The 21,505-nt window shown below is 35.5% G+C and overlaps 1 protein-coding gene across 1 annotated transcript in view; it reads right to left on the reverse strand.

Annotated features, from left to right (window-relative positions):
* The window catches only part of LOC109079878 (mediator of RNA polymerase II transcription subunit 27), a 53,509-nt gene that overhangs the window by 14,731 nt on the left and 17,273 nt on the right, over positions 1-21,505 (reverse strand). The window contains exon 4 of the mRNA XM_019094983.2: positions 10,297-10,390. Within this exon, the coding sequence (XP_018950528.1) occupies positions 10,297-10,390 (94 nt within the window). The remainder of the gene's footprint in view (positions 1-10,296; positions 10,391-21,505) is intronic.

A 21,505-nucleotide genomic window follows, 5' to 3' on the forward strand; every position in this document is an offset into this window, starting at 1 on the left:
TCCTCCCATGTAGTTCAGGGCTGATCCCTCACCTTTCATCCTTGCCATAATTGTAAAGCAAAAAAAAAAAAAAAAAAAAACAGGTTTTTAACATAACTTGTAAATAAGCTCATATAACAATAAATAAGCTCATATTTAGCTCAGGAGCATTCATATTGCTTGCAGATGTTACTACGCTTTGAGTGAATTTAACCTGTGGCAAATTCAATTCAGTATCAATCAATGGTATCAATCCCATACCACTCAGGTATGATTTGGAAAGGCACACACACGTCTTAATAAAAGGTCTAACAGCTAATAATGCACATCAGAGCAGAAAACAAGCCCGGAGGTCAAAAGAACTGCCTGTAGAGATCAGAAACAGGTTTGTGTCAAGCCACACATCTGGGCAAGAGTTCAGAAAAAAAAAAACTATGCTGCATTGAAGAGTCACAGAAGCATGTAGTCTCTGTTACTTTAATGAAAGAAGTTTGAAATAACCAGGACTCTTCCTAGAGCTGGCCTCCTGGCCAAACTGAGCAATTGATGGAGAAAGGTCTTGTCTGGACTGGTGACCAAGAACCTGATAGTCACTCTGGTTGAGCTCCATGATCATATGTGGAGATAGGAGAAACCTACAGAAGGACAAACATCACTGCAACACTACACTGATCTGGGCTTTATGGCGGTGTGGCCAGACTCAATCCTCTCCTCAGTGAAGAAGAATGAAAGCACATTTGGAATTAGCAAAAAAGCACCTAAAGGACCCTAAGACTGTGAGAAACAAGATTATCTGTTCTGATGAACCTCAATTCCAAGCATCATGATGACCTGCAGAGTACCATCCCAAAAGTAGAGTGTGCTGGTAGCAGCCTCATGCTGTGGGGCTGTTTTTCAGTTACAGAGGGACACATCAGAGTATAAGAAAAGCTCAATGCACCAAAATATAAAGATAGCCTTAATGAAAACCTAGTCCAGAACATTCAGAACCTCAGACTGGCCAGAAGGTTGACCTTCCTACAGGACAATGACCGTAAGCACACAGCAAGAGTGGCTTATAGACAACTCTGTGAATGTCCTTGAGTGACCCAGCCACAGCCTGAGCTTGAACCCAATCAAATTTTTCTGGAGAAACCTGAAAATGTGTGTCTGCCCCCATCCAACCTGACAGAGCTTGAGAGGTGAAGAGGTGAGGAGAAGAATGGCAGATAATTGACAAATGCTGATGAGCAAAGCTTGACGCATCAAACAAAAAAGACTAAATACTGAGTTAACTGTATGAATACTTATGCAATGTACTTGTTTCAGTTTTTTTTATTTTTAATAAATTTACGAAGAAGTGTCAATTCTGTTTTTGCTTTGTCAATATGGTGTATTGTGTGAGATTTATACATCATCTAAAATCTTTCCATTGATGTATGGTTGGTTAGGATAGGACAATATTTGGCCGAGATACAACTATTTGAAAAACTGGAATCTGAGGGTACAAAAAAAATCAAAATATTGAGAAAACTGCCTTTAAAGCTGTCCAAATGAAGACCTAAGCAATGCATATTACTAATCAAAAATTGTTTTCATATATTTAAAGTAGGAAATTTACAAAATATCTTAATGGAACATGATCTTTACTTAATATCCTAATGATTTTTGGCATAAAAGAAAAATTGATAATTTTGACCCAATGTATTTTTGGCTATTGCTACAAATATACCTGTGCTACCTAAGACTGGGTTTTGTGGTCCAGGGTCATATATAATTTAAAAAAAGAATGATTCTTTTACAGTGACTAAAATACAATTAAAAAAAATATTATAAGTTCCAGAACAAGTTTTAGCTAATTACAAATAAAATAAAATAAAGAGAACAAAATAAAATCTGAGGCCATGATGGTCCAACAGGGGTGATATACAAATTAAAAAATAAAATGAAAGTTAAAACACAAAATAATCAAAAAACATAATAATAAATAAAACAAAATAAAAATAATATAAATTGAATTAAAAAACTAAAAACGAGTAAAGCGGAGTAAATATAAAAATAATTAAAAATGATCAAATAAAATATGTGTTAGAAGAAGTTTTAGGTAATTTTAAAGAAAGGTTAATAAAACAGAAAAAAAGTAGAATAAAATGAAACTAAATGATAAAATAAAATAACAAATTGTGAGATTCTCGTAGAGTGAGTTTGCCTTCTGGTCTTTCTTCTCCTTTCATGAGAGTCCTGCTGAGTGCTGCAGTAATAAAACCACCACTGATCACCAGCCGGTGGAGGCACACAACTTCACAGAAACGTCAAACATTTTTTCCCACATGCTGAGTATCTTTTTCTTTTTGTCTTGTTTCACCACAAAATGATTTCTCAAAGAAACTGATTTATAGAGACTGTGGACACAGGACACCACACATTAAAAAACAACATATGCAACTATTGTGTTATTACCTGTTAAACAATGACATTCACTGTTAACTGATTCACTGATTCATCAGATACTAAAAATAAACATTCACACAAAAGTACATGACTTTACTTACTGAATTTTTGTATGTTAAATTACTTCAGTTTTTTTTTTCAAGCACCCAAATTAAAATTGTCATTTACGATAAAACTATTTTGTTTTGCAAAGAGAAGCACAGCTGATCTCCAAAAACCATGATCCCTTAAAGCAGGATTTCAGTTGATCAAAGGCTTCTGAATGAAACTGCACTTCTACAGCGAGGTTAATACATCCCAGCTTCCTAAAACACACCACTGATGTGTGAATCACTGACGCAAGACATACTAAAAGAAAAACAACCTTAAAAAGCTGTAACTTCAAATCTGAACTTTCAGCACAAGAGAATTTGCAAATAGTTGCTCGATAGTGTGACTCATAATTTCACAATTTCTCATAATATACAGAAACAAAAAATGCCAAATCCCTCGCCATAATTCTAGGTGTGAAGCCAGTTAGTAGCGTCAATAGCTATTTCTAGGCATGCTTTTCAGCTATAAGCTATTGGGAAAGTACATTTCTGGCCTAGGGCCAGACGAACATAAATACCAGAAAGAAAAGAAGTTGACTTTGAGTGTGGTAAACGTCAGGGCGTCCTGGAAAGGTTCATTAGCTGATCTTAAGTGCATCCCCGACCGACTGGATCGCAATGGCGGCAGATGGTATTTTTTATTTGGAGTGACAGTGGGCCGCGGAGAGGGAGGGGAAAGTGGCAAAAACTGTGAGACTGGACAAAAAAGAAACAGTTTCTAAGCAACAAGTGAGATCTCAAATCAGCTGCGAACAAGGAAGGAAAGAAGCCAGGCGAGAACGTGGCCAAGCGTCCTGCTCCCCAAGACCTTTCCTTTGAGAAAAATGGATCCTCATTCAAGTTGCTTGAGACTAAAATAATGTTCAGCCGAACCGCTCTACTGTATGCTTTTCAGCTCGTTTCTAAAACACGACTGCATTCACTTTGCCAGAACTGGGGGAAATGAGACCCCTTTTACATCTGTGTTTTGTATCAGGGCAGTATCTGGATATTCTTTAGCTTTGCATCCAATCGCACATTATTGTGCATAATTAGAAATAAATCCAAACAAAACCAAAACAAATACCAAAGCAATAAATAAATAAATTAATTAATAAAATAAAATAAAAAAAATAAATGAGAAAACGATGACCTCCAACAGAGGTAATATAAAATAATAAAAATAAATGACTTTTAAAAAAACTAAACTAATAAAACTACGCAGAAACCAAAGTTAAAAAGAAAAAAATAGACAATGAAATAAAATAACAACATAAAATAAGTTCTAGCTAATAATAAATATTTCAAAATGAAAATTTGAGAACATGATGGTCCAACAAGGGTACAATAAAATAAAATAAAAAAATATGACAAATATAAAATACAATTTTATTTGGAAATGCTACTTAGTGCTGACTGAAATGTTTCTGTCTTTTAAATAATTTAAAAAAATTAAACAATTAAAAAAACCATGTATATTTAAATGTGCATTTGTGTGTGTGTGTGGATTTTTAAATATATATTAAAGTTTTAAAGTGCTTCTGCAAAAATAGACTAGGAGAGAGATGTGAGGGAGGATTTGGGGAAATAAATGAGAGATTCCAAGTGTAGTCCAGTGGAATAACTCACAGAGTATTGTTCATTAAAACGGATGTCCAGATCCCAAGGGAGAATGTTTTTTTTCACATTGCAAGGGCTGAATAAAAATAAAAAGAGAAGAAGCTGGAACACAATTAACAAATCCGATAATGATTATTTGATATAGACCAATGTGGTCAGAATCAATCTCTGAACACTTTTAACGTTGTCAGATGCGATACAACTGTGATTCGATCTCTAAAAACACGTTAATGGCAGATGTAAAGGTGGCATCTCATCTTATACCGAACAGGGCTGTCACTGCACTCTAAATAGCACCGGGGGGAGCTGTTTTTAGGGAAAAATGTCAGTTCGACAGATTTTGAGGTGCACAAATTGCACTATTTTGACAATCTTGGAAACCTGAACGCCACAGCTGAGGTCTCTGAGTGCCCACCTCATTAGCTTTCAGCGCAGCTTACTGTACCATCAAAAAACACGAGGAACAAGCTGACACACCATAACGCCCCTGAGTGCAAAGAGGGGTGTTTTCCAATAACCTCTCCCACCTCCCCGAGTACGACCCGCTCTGACCTCTCCACCTCCGCCGCTTCTGTCCTCATCAGCACAACGCCACACTCAGAGGTCATTCTGGAATACAGTCAATATTCTGCCTCACGCCCATCCACCCCGAGCTTCAGACTGCCGTGGCAGCGACCTTGAGGTGGGAGAAATATTTTTAATGTAGATCAATAGCAGAACAAGGTCACTTTAGAATTCAATTAACAAAAAATAGCTTGACTCTACTCCAGTGTGAACCTTTGAGCTGACCGACCAGTCCACAATGATTCAGTCGAGGTGGAAAGATAAAGAAGGGAAGTAGCCAGAGAGATTCACGTGGACTAGCAGCTAGAGCATGTTATCTGACACACTGAGCTGTAGAGCTCGTATGGACAACTTGGGTTTGGATCAGACTACCACGACGAACATTTACATGTTTCTGTCCTTTCTCCAATGCACTCTAAATATTGTTTTTTTTTTCTTTTCTGTCTGGATTTACAATATTCCACTTGTTAATCAGATCATTTATGAAACAAATAAATGGACGTGAAAAACTGATTCTATCTGGGCGATAAAACGGTATCGATATTTATTGACCGTACACTTCTTTCGAGAACGAAAGAAAAAATGTTCGATGTAGCGCTTGATATAGGCACATGCTTTGAGTGACGCAGACATCACCCACAAACTCAAACACATGCTGAAATGAGTCCTGTGCCTGCCTGTGATGAGCTTATTGTGAATAAAGCATGAATATCAGTCGAATTTAAAATTAACATTTGCATTTGAATGTTAGGTGTGCATCAATAATGGCGCGCAAGATGCAGTGATGATGTAAGTGACGTTGTCGCATTTTAACGTTTTGTCAGTCTATGCCGCTGCTGCGTTATTCATTCAAAATATTAGAGTAATATAGAAGCTCAATGCGGAGAAGATCTTGATTAACAGTTTAAACTTTTAGAAAACACATAACAAATTTGTGGAGGTTTATTCCTTTTCACTGTGCCTCATATGCTTTTAAAAGCAATCTGCGTGATCGGCGCTTCGGCTCTTTGGATTAAGCAATGCATAAATACATGATGCTGTTTTGGTCATAATTGTTTCTGCAATTTACAAAATTATATTTGATTTTTATGAGTTCATTTAGATGTAATGCACAAATTTTATAGACAGTTATTTCCTTGCTATGACAATTTAAATGCGGTGCATTATTTTGCTCATTGCGCCCTCCTGTGGCCTCGGGAAGACAAGCCAATACATATATTATTAAAAATGTCTTTACTGCCATTTTCAATTAATTTAATAAATAAAAGTAGGAATGCAGGATAAATATCGGCACGATATTAATGCGCATCTCGTCAGTAAAGCCGGTTCTGTAATCAGCGGTAAATCTCTACATGTGTGTGCTTTTACTACACAGAGCCGTTGTTCACCGACAAGCTGCGCAAAACATGCACAAAATATGATCGTGGTTTTGCGCAGCTTGTCAGTGATCAACAGCTCTGTGTAGTAAATGCTGCTCCACGTGAAAGAATGCACGTGTAGAGATTTACCACTGATTACAAAACCGGCTTTACTGACAAGATGCATATTAATATTGTGCTGATATTTGTTGTGCATCCCTAAATAAAAGTATTTCTTTGAGGGAAAAAAATCTTATTAACTCTAAGTCTATAAACAGTACTGTACATTGGTCAGTTGTGCTGTTTAGCGGTCAAAATACTAAAAAAAAAAAAAAAATATTTGCTTGCAGAATGCTGTAACTGACCAATCACAACAAAGATTCCAGAGAGACAAGATATAAAATATGAGCAGAAGAGTAGTAAACAGACACGGTGATACAGAAGTGGGAATGTGTGTTACATGATAGACCTTTCTGGAATCTACAGCTCAAAATCACTATCAGCTGTTCACAGGCTTCAAAAAAACTGTATATTCTACTGAAGCCAGTTAAAAGCATCTCTGTGCAACTGCCTATACACATGTTCATTTCCATACACACTGTACATCTGTAACTCAGGCAGAACCCTGTGGGACGTTTCACGTTCAGAACTGACTTTGATCCGGACTGCTGCAGGAGTGACAAGCTCCAGTTTGTGGCAGGACTTTTAAAAGTGGGTTTCAAGATCTAAAATGCATTTCCCCACTGCTCTGAAAAAAGAATATTGTATGTCATGCTTCAGCATATAGTTAATAACTGTCATGGAAGAGGGTATGAGGTTAAGCTAATGGAAATACAGGTCCAAGAAAAGCAGGTAGAGGGCCTGAGAAAGATGCATTTTCCATGCTAATTAACATCCCCTAATTATGGTCGGGCAAGGCTGTTAGGCGGAATCTGCCCATAGAGAGCCGTCCCATGCCCCAATTAATGCCATCACACTCTGCACAGCCGGGCCTGTTTACAAACTGATTTTAAAGAGATGCAGCACTGCTGTGGAGAAAGCTTGATTGCTTCTTGTTATAAATGGCAGATGTGTACCACACTGTGATGTTTTCTAACCCTCCCTTCCATACTCTGCTATTTGTACATCTACAGGAAAGGGACAGCAACACAAACTAACAATAAGTTAACCTCTAATACAGTGGTTCTCAATTAGTGAGTTTAAAATCAAATTAAATATAATAACATAAAACAAAACAAAAAATAAAAATGTTAAATCTGACGTTCAATGCAATGGAAAGTAAATTTAAATTACATGAATATTAAAAATTAAATAATCAAATATAAAATAAATCAATAACTGAAAAAAAAAAAACTTTTGGATCTAATGGCCAAAACAAAATAAAAATAAATAAAATAATAATAACAAAATATAATAATAATAATAATAATAATAATAAATACTTTTGGATATGACGTTCAATGCAAAGGAATGTAAAATAAAATAAAATTGGATTTAAAAAAATAAAAAAAAATAAAAGACGTTTGGATTAAAAATTAAAACAAGAAATAAAATAAAATCACATGAGAACCACTGTTCTCACAAAAAAAAAAAAAATATCTGATGCTCAATTTAAAGTAAAGTAAAATAAAATTACATGTAAAAAATAAAATAAATAAAAAAAAATAAAAAATAAATAAATTTGATGTTCAAAAAAAAATAATAATTCAGACGAGACCCACTGTTCTAAAGAGACAGAAAGCAATTAAATGACAAAAAAGTCCACTTCGTGTTAGAAAAAGAATTAGATAAACCCTCTCAAACTCAAAAAGGATCATCTTTATTTACACATGCACAAACGGTCCTTTTTTTTCTGAACCCTTTGTTGAGCACTGTACAAAAGTGCGTCCGACGAAGGGCCTGGCAGAAATTTAGCCCCCACGGTGACAGATCACTCCGGCCTGCCAACTGGGCCATCTGGAAGTGCATGCCCTGTGGGTGTGAACCACTGAACTCCCACTGCTGTGGAAGGGGCATTTGTAGTCTTCCTGGCACCGCTGCCAAGATCCCTCAGTCTCTCTTTCCTCTCAGTCAGCGTTGCCAAAAGACATGACGGCAGCAGAGAAGTGTCAGAGGAAGTCTCAAAGGTAAGGGGGATGGTGTGTGGTGTGAATGACCCAACTGACAACTGACATCATCTCAGAATGTGATAATTCAGCCCAAAAAGGCTGCAAAACATCATCTAGGTAGAGTGGAAAACATTACCAGGAGACAAGAAAAATACCAGTGATACCCTGATACAGTGAACCATTGACAAAAATATCCAAATGACCCATTGTGACAACTTAATGCTGCATTTAGGGGTGTCATAATTTTTATTTGGAGGCACTAAATCTAGCCTGGCTCATGTTGTGCCCTAGTTGAGATGAGACATGACTAAAGAGGAAGAAAAATGTGTAAACAACACGTAAATGATGACAGAACCAAGTGGAAATGATCTGTGTGGCCCAGTTTGACTAGACAAATTTGTATAAATATGTGATTACTGCCACGCCATATAAGACAAATATTTTTGTACCTACAATAATAACTATAATGTGTTTTTGTAATGCTTTAAAATTTATTAACAATATAAATATTAATAGCCAATATATTCTGGTTTCTAAAATGACATTCACATTGAAAAATGTAATAATCAAATAAAGAGGAGGTGCAACCAAAACGCATACTAATATATACATTATTTTTTTGACTATTGGCTTGCACTAACCTAAACTAACATGAAACTTATTGATAATTTATTAAAATAATTAAATGTATTCATTTTTTACAGTGTAGTATTGTTACTTTTTCATATTTGTTCATTAATTCATATATATATATATATATATATATATATATATATATATTATTTTTATGATTTTTATTTTTTTTTATTTTTTTTATTATTATTATTATTATTATTATTATTAGTAGTATTATTGCTTACTAAATAATTGTGGCTTGTGGCTGGAATTTGGTTTCCTTACTTTTACAATATGCATTGTCACCATGAATGTAACAGTCCAAACTTGGCATTAACCAAATGTTTTGTTTGGGGTCAGAGAGATCCAAAGTCTCCTTTAAAAGCTTGAAAAACATATTTAATATTTTAGTATCAGGTTAATACTTAATGATTGCTTCTAAGATTATAAGGACTGACAATAATCAAAATTTAAATTGGCATGCTTTAAACGTCTGCCATGAGATCTTACATCTGCTTTTTCAATAATCCGGTATACAGAATTATATTCAAATTTCAAGATAATAATTATATTTGTTTAACACAAACAGCCATAGGGTCTCTTGGACCCCAAGACAGTCAATACTGAAAAAAAAAAGGGGTCTAACAAGAAGCAACCATCCATATTTGACAGACCACCACATGTAAATGAATGGGGAAACTATTTGTTAATTCCCAATATGCAATTTTAGCACCATCACACAGCCTTGCAAAAGTCATAATTGCCTTAACACCACATGCAACAAATAATTAGCATGCACAAACAAACTCATCCAGTTGTTTTTGGTGTGAAAATGCACAGATCACAACAATTTCTCCTAATGCAGCTAAAAGGGTTGCTGTAATTCAATCAGGTAGAGTTCACCTGGAGTAGACGGTCACTCTCTTCTGTCCGTCTTTGCTTCCATTATCATGCAGGCACCCTCCAAAACTTTGAAAGTGTGGAGCAAACTCCTCAAAGAGTCAACAATCCCGGCCCCTCTGGGATGTTCTCAGGGACAACTCACAAGGAGACTGACAGAGCAGTCAACAGAGAGATTGCTCCCCGAGTACAAGGGCATCCAGCTCTCCTTCACCATTAACTATTAGACACCATTAGTCAGAAAAAGCTTCTACATGGCTGCACTTTCTTGCTGTCCTGCTTCATTAATGCCACTGGAAATGGAAACATGTGGCATTTTATGCAGCTTACCAACAAATACTTGAGTAAAGTATTCATTACTACATGCTAATATTGTTTTGTTGTGATTTGATTTCTCTCTACTACTAGAAAATTAATACTTTCAAGATCAATTTCATTTCAAACTACAAAAGTGCTTATTTCGCAGGTTATTATGTCTTACTCTTCTACAAAAAAATCCCTATATTTTTTTTTTTCTGCTACTGAGCTAATAACAAGCCAATCAAATTGTGCTCCCATAAATGTATCTAAAGCAAACATTCAGATCATAAGACACAAATCATCAGAATATAAAGAAAAACCTCTTGATTTGTGTAGCACAAAGCATCTCACCAAGAGAACTGCGGATGTCCCGTTTGGCCGGAAAAGCTCAATTGACATATCTGGAAACATTCGTCCAATTCTGGATATGACATCATCAACATACCTGGAACAAGAAAAAAAATATATATATATATTTTAAGCATTTTTGTTCTTCACTTCAAGTGCAAGTCAAAAGATCCTCGGGTCACAGTCACTGTCAACACCAAATCAATGGCTTTTTGCATTAAGGGCTTGGTATTGAACAAACTAATTGTTTCTTCTGACACAACACATATCGATGGAGTCTAAACAAATTGAGGTGGTCCGTATTAGCATGTAACCATTGTTCTTGAATAACCACACTGAACAAACATCTTTGATTTGAATTCACTTTTAACATTTGAATGTTTTACCGGTTTTATTTTGGTGTGATTTATATAGTATTACAGTACTTCTGAATGTTTCGGATTAGCTTTTATTTTTATATTTTCAGTGTTCATTTCTATTTTAGTTGAAGTTTTAGTCATTTATAAAGATGGATGTATATTATATCCAACTTTATCCAAATACATACATACAGTATAATGTACTCACGTAGGATGATATTTACTGTTAGAATACCTCAACTGCTTGTATTGCCATAAAATGTATATTACTACAATTGTATTTTTTCTGCAAAATGTGACTATAAGGCATAAGGATTTTAAGATATTGTAAACATCAACATCATGGTTTCAGTAAAGCTGCTTCGAAATAATGTGTATTGTGAAAAGCGCTATACAAATAAATTTGACTTAATTTTATGTGCATTTGTCATTTTCATTATATTTACATTTAATTATATAATATTTAAAATTGTATTGTTATTAGTTAATTGTTTGTGATAATTGTGATATGTATTTTATTATTATTTTAATATTTAAGTATTTTTAAGTATTAGTTATTTTGGTACCACAACTTGAACATTTTATTTCAGTTAGTCCTCAAGGCAACATCTCTAACATTTGTTTACTTTTTTACATTTTATTTCAGCTTTATTTAAATTACAAAAAAATATTATATATATATATATATATATATATATATATATATATATATATATTTATAATATATTGGGTTTGGTGAGTATATAATATAATTTAAGAACACTGATGTAGACAAAAAATAACACCTTGTTTTCAGTCCAGCTGTAAATAATCAAAATGGCAAACAAAAAGTGAAATAAACATCAGAGGCAACAACAAATACTGTATAAGCTCTACACTGAATGCATTAAGGCATCGATTTGCATCCACCATCAACAAGAGGCTCCACTGTTCCACATCTGACATAACCTTCAGTGCTTCAGAAGAAGACGAATACTTAAAACCCTGCCAGGGTTGATCAACAGCCTCATTAGACATCAATAAATTGGACTGAAAGTGCCAAAAGCCTTTAGCCATCCCTGGAGTCAGCAGAACAGTCCCCAAGAAGAGTCGCCCAACATGTATTGTGGGGTCAATGCTAATAAGGGTTTAATGAAAATCTCCGTTGCCATCAGCTATCAATAGACTTGAGGGACTGGCCTTGCACACAGGCAAGGAAAATAATTCATTAAAGAACCGATGGTGGGCGGCTGGTGGAGGGATTTGCTTAAAAGTCATTTGAAAGTTATTGGACCAACTATGAAGATAATATTTCTTAACCGTGGTTGTGGAGAACCCAGGTAACCCATGGACAGGTGCAAACGGGGACACGCATGTGCTTGCGTACACATACGTCCGAAAGTCCAATGCAGCTGGAGAAATCGACAAAGATTAAGTTGCCTCATCACGTTTAAAGTTCTCACTGATTTTCCTGCAACAGCATTTTCTTTCCCAGAAGGGGAGATCAAAAGCAAAGAGAAATTGTTCAACATACCTCTCTGTTTGTTCACAATTTCCCTCGTGCCTGCACTAAGGTTGCTCATTTACTAGCTTAAATTAAATAACAGCATATTAAATAGGTAAGAACATCGCTAGAGTTTATCACCGACTCGACATATGCTTAGTATAATCTTTATATAAGTAGTTTGGGAATCATTAGACCAAGAATAAACAAGATTTAACTTTCCGGGAGAAAACGTGAGCAGTGCTTGTGCATGCAAAACTTGCCGGTACAGTGCAACGGCATTTCTATGCAGTTGCTAGGGTGCTCTGGATGGTTGCTAGGTGGTTTCCCACTAGCCCAATTCCGTCTGTAAGATATTCTGGTTTCTAGATATAGGCTGGAGTCTTTCAATGTAATGTAATAGGACTTTGGTGGACTTGTTTTATAGTCCACCAGGTGAAAATAAGAGGTGTGATCACTTTTAAACCCATTAACACACCTCACCACAACAATTCCAATGCCTTGAGGTCTCATCCTTGTCTGACGCACATGCTGTGGGAAAAGTTATACACTGAACTTGATACTTAAGAAAGGGGTTCAAATCCATAACCTTAAATGGATATTTCACCCAAACATTTTACTCTTCTTACTCTCCCTCATGTCGTTCCCTCACTTTACTTTATCTTCGAAACACAAATAAAGATATTTATGATGAAACCTAGGAGGTTTATGTTGCTCCACTGAAAGTCCAGGTAACCAAAACGTGAAAGATTTAAAACCGTTATAAAGGCAAGGTAAAATAAAATGGTTCAATGGATCAAATCTCTTCACAAGGCTTGGATTAAACTACTTTATTCATTTTTTATTATTAAGTTTTGGTTACCTAACTTTCAATGGAGGTGCAGAAAACACAGGTTATAATAATGTGTATTGAAGATTTAATAAAGTCTTATTGGTTTGGAATGACATGAGTAATTATTTCATTTTTGGGTGAACTATCAATTTAAGGGTATTTAGGGGATATTTTATATACTGTACTAAAAACTGAAAACTTTTTATGTGAAAAAATGCAAAGGATAGACGACAATGTTGTCAAACCGATACCCATTCATATAAATCTGTGAATATGACTTAAAACGGTGTCTCCAGGCCAGGCTAGTAGATGATGATATCACTTCGTAAAGAGACACTATGCAAACACTTAATACTAATGCACATTACGCCATCGTTTTCACAAATTTTCTAGTTTACACGGAGACGGTGATGGTGTCGTTTTCAAAAATGTGCACTTTGAAACCTTTCTTCGAAAGTTTGCATTTTCAGGCACCAAAATGCTGTTGTGGTGTAAATGAACATCCGATACATAAAAAATATAAAACTTCATAAAAAGTATTTAGTTTTTAGTTGAAAACGGTGTTGGGTAAATGCACCCCTAGTATAAGCGACTAAAAAGTACTTGCACAATTATTACTTTAGCAGCAAACTGAAGACAACTGACATGCAAACATCACAAAACTCATTAAAACAAGCTTTAAATTAAATTATTTAAATTCACTTGTCAAACAGGATGTCATAAGGAAATTATGCGATATTGCATGCTAACTCCACATGAACCAAAACCTGCTCCTCCAGCCAATCACAGACACTGCAGCCAAGCAATTATTTTATTCCTGGCATAGGTGGTTTATTGGCAATAGAATGTCTGGGATGTAACCAAATAGGGTTAGCAATTACATCTCCATTGGCACCACGGAGGGGTGTCGGCATGTTACAAGACAAGACACGTTTTAATATCTCCATGCTTCATAACTCATAAACTCTGGAGTGAAACCCACCTAATCTCCATGCAAACTAGCTCATCATTGCTGGACTCACAGAAAAGGTTTTTTTCTTCTTCTGTGGCTCTGATTGTTTTCTCAAGCCAAGCAGAGCATGAGTCTCATAATGGATTTTAGGCACAGCAAGGCTTAGATTAACATATCGAACATTACTTGCACATCGACAACTGTACACTCATCGAATCACTGTGTCTTCGCTCTGTAAAGTCAATACCTGCCTGCATAGATTTTGCGGTCCAGGATATGGTCAAGAATGTGTAAAATCAGTCAAAAGCACTGTCTGCAGGATCCAAAATTACATCTCCCTATGGTGATAGATGACTAAATATATGAGTGAGAAATATTTATTACCAGCCAGAAAACTATTTTAATTTCTTTTTATAAAAACAATATATATTTGTATGATAACAGAATAATTAAGCCATTTTCTTTGCAAAACTGTTATATTTGTGACAAACAGCACAGTCTGAAAATGTACCTTGTCAAAAAAAAAAAAAAAAAAAAAAAAAAAAAAAAAAAATGTTTTGTGATTTTTGTTCCACATATTTAATTTTGGTGGCTCAATGTGACAAATACTACACACAAGAGACCACACAGAAAACAAATCATTAGGTATTCTAGATACAAGTCTAACAGTAAAATATCAACCTAAAAATTCAACCTAAACTATGCAATGTTGCAGTTCCTCATAGTTCCTGCCAAACTGGCAATTTATTTACTCACCAAAGCCAATATTTACTCCCATTTGGTGCTTGGCTGCCTTGAAACCACAGTGTTTAAAGGTCCTTGTTAAAGTCCCTCCCTCTGGCCCTGCCCCAGGCCGCCTCTCTGAACAGGTTTTTAATTGTCTACTACCCATCTGCCCTGTTATACCACTGCACTGTACAGGATGAGACCAAGAAAGGTCAAGAAATCCAATGGAAGAGGATACGGCTGTATCCTCTGACCTTGAGTGTGCTGTAACACTGTCAATCAGCAAGGCACCATGGGCCATTTTGCCAGTGATGGCTTCATTTCAGATTAAATTATTCAGTAGAAACTCACCATTCAGAGGACAATTTACTTACTTGACCAGGTGTAATGTCTCAGGCGCTGTTGAGGAAGCTACTAGCAACTCAATTAAAAGTATTCAAATGACAGTCAAGCCAGCCTTCAGGAAAAATAGTGATCTGATATCTTTGCTCATCTTGGACCATAGAACTTTTTTAACCAATCACCTGAACTGTAAATGTCATGCATCTAAAATCTCTGTCAAGGCACAGGAAAATGACATTATAACAACACTGATGAAAGAAAACACACACTTTAAGATCACTCAATAAATAAATAATTCTAATAATAATTTTAAAAAATCTGTATTTTCTATCACTTAATAAATAAATAAAAACTTAAAATACATTAACATCAATTACTAAATCAATAAATGCAAATAATTAATTAATTGGGTGAAAATATATCATTCATTGGGAAAACATCTAGTAATTTAAATGCAAATAATTATTCCATTAAAATGGCTAATGGACAGCTAATTCTGAACGCCAGATGGTGTAGTTTACAACATCTAACTGCAGGTAACAAGACCGTACTAACCAGATGAACTTGGCACAAAACCCTCAAGCCTGGTTGGGACGCATAACATTGGTCTTCATCATAAATTTAAGGGAAGGTTCACCCAAAAAAGAAAATTCTGTCTTCATTTACTCACAGTCATGTTGTTCCAAACCTGTATGACTTTTGGTATTCTGTGGTGGGGGACAAATTAAAAAAAAAAAAAAAAAAAATGTAATTAAAAAAAAATTCCAAATGCATAAATAATGACAGATTTGGGGAGTGAACTATCCCTTTAATGTTCCCAATTTTACTCTTATTTACACTGAAAAAACATTTTTTTATCTAATGTATTTTTGTTTTGTTTTTTTTTTGTGTTTGAAAATATTTTAGAGAGCTTGTTGAGGGTATGAATGATTACACCATGAGATTCTGTAGGAAGACGCAAATGTTGGTTTTCTTTTTTCTACCAACATTATAATCTAAATGCAATGTTAATGAATGCTCCATGGACATGTACGTTCCACAGCACAGTTTAAGGATCTAGTGTAGTGTGATTTGAATGTTAATGCATCAGATTATCATCCAGATGATGAAACATTTTCAGTGGATTACATGTCAACTGCTTAAAAACTGATGTGGCCACAAGAAAGGGCATCTTTAGACACCCCTGAGGATGGCAGGAAGTCAGTGTCAGGGGAGCACAAAAAAGGAGATGCGTGTACTTTGTTCATCTTGATGTAACGGGGTAACATTGCTCTCTCAGTGTGATGGATGATACAAAGTGATCAAAAAGCCCTTTCTTGTGACTGCATGTGAGGGTGAGATGAATACTGATAAACGAGTGCTGTCTTCCTCTCTTTCCTTTAATCAGGGATCAGCTATGACTAAAATTTTCATAACACTCTGCTCTCTAAGCTTTGCTGCAATGCAGCAAGGAAAGAGACACTTCTTGACCAGCGCTCCCTTTAGTCTGGAGATTGAACATGAAACAGTCTAGATGCACTTCATGATGTGCTACAACACAGCCCAAAATAACTGTTTCAAATACATGCTAAAATAAAGAAAAAAAAAAAAAAACTATGGAATGTTAAGAGTTCAAATAATATTAGTTTGTTTATAAAAATATCACAAACTCTAGCTGGAGTGGATTTCGGCACTTTTACCATTTCCCTTTTTTTTAATTGATCAATACGGTTAAATTGAAATTTGAATGTGAAAAGTTAATTAAATGATTAAATATATAAATATAATTTCAATAGGTGGCTTTCTGAATGATAGTCAGTAGTCTATATATATTTATATAGATAGATAGATAGATAGATAGATAGATAGATATGTTAATATGATTAAAAGATGAATATGACACAAAACTACAGAATGTCACATTTTATTATTGGGTGTTTCAACACATAAATGTTTTACCAGCTTAGAAAATCAGCACTTTTAGAGTTTCATCCCCTATCTGATGTGAGCACAAGTATTGAAACAGTTGCCTCACAGGTCTTTCTGAGTGATAAGCTGTATCATGTTGCATTAATTGTTCAGATATTAAAAACAGGGAATGTGTCGTATCCGTTATATCCACTGCTTCTGCATTCTGATTCTTGCATTCAATGATGACACAAACCAGGATGAAGACGAGGGAGCTGACTTTGAGAGAAAAGCAAGCAATTTGGATGTTAAAAGAAAAGAGGAAGTCAATTAGAGGTACAGCAAAAACAAAGGACATGGAGAAATCAAGAGTTTGGAGACCACCGGCGACATCAGCAACCAAGAACAACCTGATCGGCTGATACAAACAACAGTAGTTGATGACAGACACATCATAAAAGCTATGAAAATAAACCCTAAAGTACGTGTCTGTAAAATCACCAACAACCTCCAGAAAGCTGGGGTGATGTTCTGACAATCTACTGTCTGCAGGAGACTTTCACGCAGAATTAAAGAAGCTACACGGCAAGATGCAAACCTCTGACCAGCACCAAAAATAGAAAGGCAAGATCGGAGTTTGCAAAAGCCAGTAGAGTCTTGGAACAGTTGAGACAAAGATTAACCGGAAAAGCAAAAGTGTTGCGAAAAGAGAACTGCAAATGATCCTAAGGCATAGAGCCTCATCTGTAAAGCATGGTGATGTCATGGCATGGGCATGCAAAGCTGTCTCTGGAGCAGGCCCTCTCAACTTTAATGATGACTTAATTTATGATGACAGTAGCAGAATTACTTTGGAAGGGTACAAAACCATCTTGGCTACAAATGTTCAAGAAAATGCCACCAGATTTATTGGGAAGCGCTTCATATTGCATCAGGACAATGACCCAAAGCACCCTGCCAGTTCAGTCAAGAAGTTTATCAGAGCAAAAAAATGTAAACTCTCAGTTTGCCCAAGTCAATCTCCAGATTTAAATCTGATTGAACGTGAATTTCACCAGCTGAAGAGAAGACTACAGGCAGAAACTCCTCAAAACAAGCAACAGTTGGAATTGGCTGCATTAAAGGCTGGGGAAAAGCATTTCAAAGGATGAGACTAAGAGTCTGCTGATGTCTATATGGGTTGCAGACTCACTGCTCTGATTGCACACAATGAATCAAACTAAATAATAGCTTTTAATCTTTTACATCCGGCGTAAATTCATCTGTCCCAATACGTGTGCTCACATCAAATAGTGGGATGAACTCTAAAAGTACTGTCCTTTTTATTTGGTAAAACATTTATGTGCTGAAACAGCTAATGATAATGATTTATCAATCCATCCATCCATCCATCCATCCATCCAAAAAAAAAAAAAAAGAATTCTACCCATCCATCTATCTATCCTATAAACCCTCAAACTTCAATGCTTTTTAAACTTTTTTCCAAAGCTTTAAAAAACATTCAAAGTTTGTCTTGGCAAACTTTGCTTTTCCAACTAAAATTAGTCAGATTAATTTTTTGAATTTGAATTCACTGCAATTCTATTTCCTTGCATTCAAACTCAATTAAAACTCAGGAACTAGAAAGAAATTTGAAGTCATTCTTAAATAAATTCTGAACTGCACACGACCCAGAACGTTACTTTATGTTTACATAAGTATATGTAAGACTAAAATGAATGAGTAAAATTAATAATGCCACCTCTTCACTACAATCTTAATTAGAATTCAAAAGCATCTTTGCAAAGAATAGCTCACCTGGGGAAGCCCATCTCCTCAGACTGGCACAGTTTTAAACACTTTTACAACAAAGCATTCACAAATGTACATTTTAAACGGATGTAATCCAGACTTAGGTGCTCTGAAATTAACTGATTTATAATAAACTAGAAATCTATGCTATGTGCAAATCGGAGGGATGGAGACAGAGTATGACAGGCACAGGTTGTAGCTGCTGTTAATTATAGTAACATGTAAAGTAAATCTGCAGGTCTCATGAGGGTGGATTGGTGAATTAGTCTCGGTTCAGTAACTGTGGCTTTGCCTGTCTGGCCGATGGGAGCAGGAGGCACTAAAATGACAACAGCACTCTGCATTGATCCTAGGAGGGTGGCAGTCTCCTATCCTGAGGATTCAAAAGCAACAGAAAGCCCTGACTGGTGAAAATAAAGGTCACCTTGAGCTGAGCGGAGTGATGCAGTAAATCTCTTACTGATTAGCCGTTTCATTACCTTATTCATCTAGAAATTCAAACAGTTCTCAAAATGAATAGATTACATAAAGTACTACAAGGTATTTATCAAATCATATAACTGCTGCCTGCTCAGCTGGTGGGAGTGTGTTCAAGTGCAGACACGATCCCTTTGAGCCAGATTATATGAGTAAATGCTGTGTAATTCTGTTTAGAGGATTAATATTGCGATGAATGCACAGGATGGGACCAGCTATCATTCAGACTCTCCTCTGGGCCTCAATTATCAGGCTAGTTTAACAAGCCGTGATTTTAAAACAAATCTTTTTTGTAGCAACTCCTGCTGGTTCATTAAAGGCAGTATGAATGATTATAACAGACTGATAGAATAAATGAATCAGCAAAGCCTCTGATTTGTTGATTTGGTTATTATGAAGGTTCTTTAGGCCTCTACTCATTTTATTTTTATCATCATTTATAAATGTTCAATCACTACAGCTGGCCATCACTTTGCTTGCAAATTATTTAACGCACCCAATCTAGGCCAGTTACAACTGTAATAATTTATCATATTATCATTTATTTACACAGTAAACATCTATTAAAATGCATTTAGAAACTTTTGGTTCTGGGACAGCCTTACTTTCTACTGTCGGTCCACTCATTTAAGCAAGCAGCAATGTTGGATGGGAATGCGATCAGAACGCCGGCACATAAAAAAAGTAACATAAAAGCAAATGCGCATGAAGGTTGTGCTGCATAATTCATGCGCCGCTCCTTTTAGAAACGGCAAATTCATCAGGACATTGACGTTTGTTCACCTTGCTCCGTTCAACATCCTCTCCCATCCGAAAAACAGCACGGTGCTATTAAAGATACACAGTGCATTGTAGACTGATGGGCCAGTCAGCTTCAGGCCACTTTCAGTCACCTAAAAGCAGATTTATCATGAGCACCTCACTTTAGTGTACTGCTAATGTTTTTTGTGTGGATGGATGAAAAAGAATCCATCAAATTCAGTCTTTCGAGAAGCTGCTTGTGACCTGAGCAACCTGCTGTAACAAAAAACTGGAAAAGTGGCATTAACACTTGCAGTTCTGACATTTGGAGAAGCCTTTTCATGCACAGACATTACATTCAGTGCGGAAGTAAGCCTACAGTATGGGCGAGAATTCCAGTTCATAAGCCACTACAGGTAAATAACGAGAATAACAACATGCAGCAAACGGTAAAACTGTTTGCACGATAAACCAGCGAGTTCATAATTAAGATAATACATTACAATAATATGGTGAAACACAGCAATTAGTTTTGTACACCTAAAAACAGCTGGACAAGGATGAAACCGGAAGCTAGACCCATAAAATTTACAAATGGCCACGCCCATTTTTACAGCAAGAAAAAGGTGGATTGAAACTGCAGGTTAATGGGTATATACTATATAGGTAGGCCAATAATCAATAATCAATATATCGACTTATCATGCAACATATAAACATGACCACAATCATTTTTGCATGACGCAAAATATCGCCCATTATATTTAATTCTATTAATGTCACCATGTTTTTTTACATTTCACTTGCACCCGTGTCTTTTGCAGCTTCTCGTACATAACAAGGTGCTAGTTCAAATTAAAAAACTGCTTCTACGAAAAAAAAGTTTCATCTGCAGATATGGCCGTTTAGGAATCAGTGCCTTTGTGCATACAGACATCTGACTGCTAAGTAGTAATTGTGTTTTTCAGCAATAGTGTGCACCTTTAATTTACAAGGAAAAGAAGGTCAGGGGAAAATCTGTAGATGGGAAACATCTCCATACAAGTTCTTTGTGCATTTTTCTTTTCTTTTTTTTTTGTTACTTTGCACTTTTTGTTAGAAAATGTTTATTTACTATTTATTCAAGTTTTTTAAGGTATCTAATATCGTGATACTTAATTTCCATGATCTAAATATTCTTAAAAATTAAATGTTTGTTGTAATTTGGAAGTGTGTAGGCCTTCTTGCATTATTATGCTGTTACATTATGATTATATATTTAGTGGCATAAAATGGTCTTTAAAATTACAATAATATTGCTTATCGCAATTATTTCTGGGGCAACATATTGTACAACAAAAAGTCATTATCGTGAAAGGTCTATATGTGAACTCCACATGGTGGATTTAGCTAGGATAAGAGTGAACTAAAAGTTCCTTTTTAAAAACAATTCAGTCCACTTGGAGGTCAATTTGGTGATGCCCCTGGGCAGCTATTTCCAGTCAAGAACAACTCATATTTACATTACTGTTCAAGAGTTTGGTAATTTATTTATTTGTTACCCTAGCTGTGAAAACCCAGCTAAAGTCATTTTTTGGTAATTTACTGTTTTCTACATAAAATCATACTTCATAAGGTATAGA

This window comes from Cyprinus carpio, chromosome B8 (assembly GCF_018340385.1).
Source record: "Cyprinus carpio isolate SPL01 chromosome B8, ASM1834038v1, whole genome shotgun sequence".
NCBI lineage: Eukaryota > Metazoa > Chordata > Actinopteri > Cypriniformes > Cyprinidae > Cyprinus > Cyprinus carpio.